Raw genomic sequence first — 3,416 nt, forward strand, 5'->3', positions numbered from 1 at the left:
CAGGTGAGTGGTATCCACTCCTCCTGTAAGAAGCAGCGCTTGATACACCCTTTGGGCATGATAGGAGGGGAAGGGATAAAGACACTGATGATGATTATAAAATGGAATAAATACCACGGTATTTATTTAAATGTAAATTTTTAAAAAAATAAGGACTGTAACTCTGTTTTACAGGAAGGACCACTTTGTCAGTAACCCAAGAATTTTCATTTTTAGGTGCTGTCCTAGCTTAGTATAGTGGTTAAAGTATTTGGCTACTAACTCAAGTCAGTGGTTCAAACCTGCTAGCAACAGAAGGATGAAACAGTCTATTTCCATAAAGATTTACAGCCTTGGAAACCCAATGGGGTCGCTATGAGTCAGAATCTACTGGATGGCAGTGAGTTTTTGGTTTGGTCAGGGAAGGAAGGTTGGGCAATCCTACTTCCGTAGTGATACTGCCTGGCAAACCCAAGGAGGGGTCCCTATGAGTCAGGGCTGACTCAACGGCACATAACAACAACAACAGGGCTCACTAGCCCCACCTCCAACCCTCTGGGTCCAGCTTTTGCTACTCACTTCTGAAGACTACAACTCCCAGCCTGAGGAGGGAGCTGCGCAAGTACCCTGACCACCTACCGCACATTTCCCAGCGGGCCAAGCGTTTACGCCGACGCGCGCCTGCGCCCTCGAGTCCTTCCCGCTTCTGACGCGGGATTGACCTACGCTCCCGGAGCGAAGATGTCTGGGGTCGCAGTGACCAGGCTCTCCCACCAGGTGAGAGAACGGAAGTCCTAAAGCTAGCAGGAAGATCCTTAACGAGGAGATCATACCAAACCCCCAGCGCATCCTTAACGAGGGGATCATACCAAACCCCCAGCGCCAGAGTTCGAGGCCATGGCTGGGAAGCATGATCACCGTTCAAGGTCGTAGGACCCAGCTATGGAGAGCTGCTCTGGCGCCTCCGCTTATCCCTCGGGCCGCACGCCTTTTGGGCGGTGGGTGTGGGGCGGTGCTTGCGGTGACCTTGGCGTAGTCTGAGCACAGCCCCGGGGAGCAGCTGGCTTCGGCGCAAAGAGGGTGCCAGGCTTCCATGAACTCCGAAGAAAAGACATGGCCCCCCCAAAAAATATCTTCCTTTGCTTTTGTGGTAGAATTTTTGTCAGGGGTAGCCAGCAGTGCTAAGGAATTTGCAGAGCACATTTCACTTTTTATAAAAACAATGAGACAGAAAAGTTGACATGACTCGTCACCAGTATGAATCACCAGCTGAGATTCGAATCCAGGGCCACAGAGATTGATTTTTTTGGAAAAAAGTGTGTTCTTTATATTACGTCCACCATTATGTTTTATAAATCATGACAGATCACATACTTTTTTTCCTTCAAAGCATGAAAAATACTTTAAATCTTCACAGCCAGTTTTGATATACTATACTTAAGAACTGGGGGGTCTTTTAAGGTGACCTGTGCCCTTGCAGGTGCTAATTTTTAAACTGGATCTCAGCTATACCCCTTAATAGACAAGCTGCTGTCTCTGAACTAGAGCCTGTTTGCAGATCAAATTCAGTTTGCTGTAATACTCAGAAGAATTTTATTTTGAGATACAGTTTAGATCCCTAAGAAGGTATGTCTCTTGCAAATTGAGACTGGACTTTTCCCAATTTTATTAAAATTCTGCTCAAGAGAGTAGTGATATAAATAACAAAAATCTTGTTTAAAAAAATTTTTTTGAAACATGTTCATCAGAATTAGTGTTTTCTCTCATACCTGTGTGCTGGCCTCAGCCCATTCCCAGCAAAGTAGGAAGTGTAGTGAGAAGGTGATTCCCAAACAACTTGAAATGATTCTCATCGGGGAAATTTACTACTACATACTAAAGACCAGCTCACCCTCCTGTAATCTATGAGATGGTACAAAAACTAATCATTTAAGACAGGAATCATCGGAGTGATTCCCAGGTTCTTAGCTTGGGTCACCAAATTGTGTTCTCTCCACCCCCCAACAAAAAAAAAATTAAAACTAATTTGAAATTTTATTTATTAGGTTAAATGTAGAAATCCTTCAGTAATCTCATTTGGTCTATTTTCCTTCATTGTTTTAAAGGTGCGGTGCTTCAGTACATCTGTGGCCAGGCCATTTGCCAAGCTTGTGAGGGTATGTTAATTTACTTTCTGTTGTAATTGGAAAATAGATGAAAGTGAGTCAAACAGCAGTACAATTCAGACATGAATTTGTTGCATAGTTACTGTTTAAATTTTTTTTCATGGTTTGTGTTTCCCAAAATGTGGTGATGATGTGCGTGGGAGGGAAACGATGTGGAGTGCCTGCTGTGTGATAGGCCCTTGCGTGACCTTTAAATATGAGAGTTTATTTAGTTCTTATAAATAAACAGTGACGGGCAGTAGCTGTGTTTCCCTTTTTATAAACGGGAAAACTAAGAACTGAAGCTCTAAGAAAACTTCCCTAAAGTGACTCATCTTGGTCTTCGATCTGATACTGGAACAGTCTTTCTCTTTCTCATTCACAATTCAAACCCTGAGCTTTTTCCACTACAACCATCCAGCACCAGTATGCATATACATTGGTGGGAGTGTGTAGAAAAAAGCCTATAGTTTATTGTGAAAAATAATTCAAACATTAGGCACTAAGTAAATTTGAAGTGCTCCATTAAACTGAACATTGATGGGGACATCTATATGGGAAAATGTAGTGTTACTATTGAAATGTGTGCTATTATGTATTTCATAAACAACTGCTTTTCTGGCTCTAACATGTTCAGAACTGCCCTTGATGAATGCTTGAAACCTTCCATAGTTGGAATTTAATAGTTAGAGTTCAAAAGAAGCATTAACACATCTCAAAGTAATTGAATTATAGCAAGTGAGAGCTGCAAGGGACTTCAGATACCATGTCTTCTAAATCTCTCATTTTTCAAATGAGTTGGAGACTCAAAGATTGAGTGGCCTGGCCGAGGAACATCCCCATTCATTTGATAATTGCCATTTAGGACAACTCTTTAATAAACTGAAACTGTTTTGTACTAAAAAGTGTATGTTGATGATTATAAATAACTGATTCTCCTGTTGGCAGTATGATAATGTCTTTAACTGGTTTTCCATTTTCTTCCTCTGCCCTGCCTTTTTTTTTTAAGCCACCTGTTCAAATACATGGTGTTGAAGGTCGTTATGCCACTGCTCTTTATTCTGCTGCATCTAAACAGAATAAACTGGATCAAGTAGAAAAGGAGTTGTTGAGAGTATCGGTAAGTAGCTTTCTTGTTCATTTCATATTAAATTGGCATTTGTTTGTAGTGCCTAAGGCACTTGACTGCTAATCAGAAGGCTGGTGGTTCAAATCCACCAGCCACTCCTTAGAAGGTTGGGCAATTTACTTCTGTAGTGATACTGCCTCAGAAACCCAAGGAGGGGTCCAACT

General features: G+C 41.9%; 1 protein-coding gene across 1 annotated transcript in view; it reads left to right on the forward strand.

The window, feature by feature from the left end:
* Positions 1-720: 720 nt before the first annotated feature.
* ATP5PO (ATP synthase peripheral stalk subunit OSCP) overlaps positions 721-3,416 on the forward strand; it is an 8,556-nt gene continuing 5,860 nt past the window's right edge. The window contains exons 1-3 of the mRNA XM_007941267.2: positions 721-756; positions 2,085-2,135; positions 3,133-3,243. Coding sequence (XP_007939458.1) covers positions 721-756; positions 2,085-2,135; positions 3,133-3,243 — 198 coding nt within the window. The remainder of the gene's footprint in view (positions 757-2,084; positions 2,136-3,132; positions 3,244-3,416) is intronic.

Source organism: Orycteropus afer, unplaced genomic scaffold (assembly GCF_000298275.1).
Source record: "Orycteropus afer afer isolate SDZICR_OR568_19922 unplaced genomic scaffold, OryAfe1.0 scaffold00078, whole genome shotgun sequence".
In the NCBI taxonomy this organism is placed as follows: Eukaryota; Metazoa; Chordata; class Mammalia; order Tubulidentata; family Orycteropodidae; genus Orycteropus; species Orycteropus afer.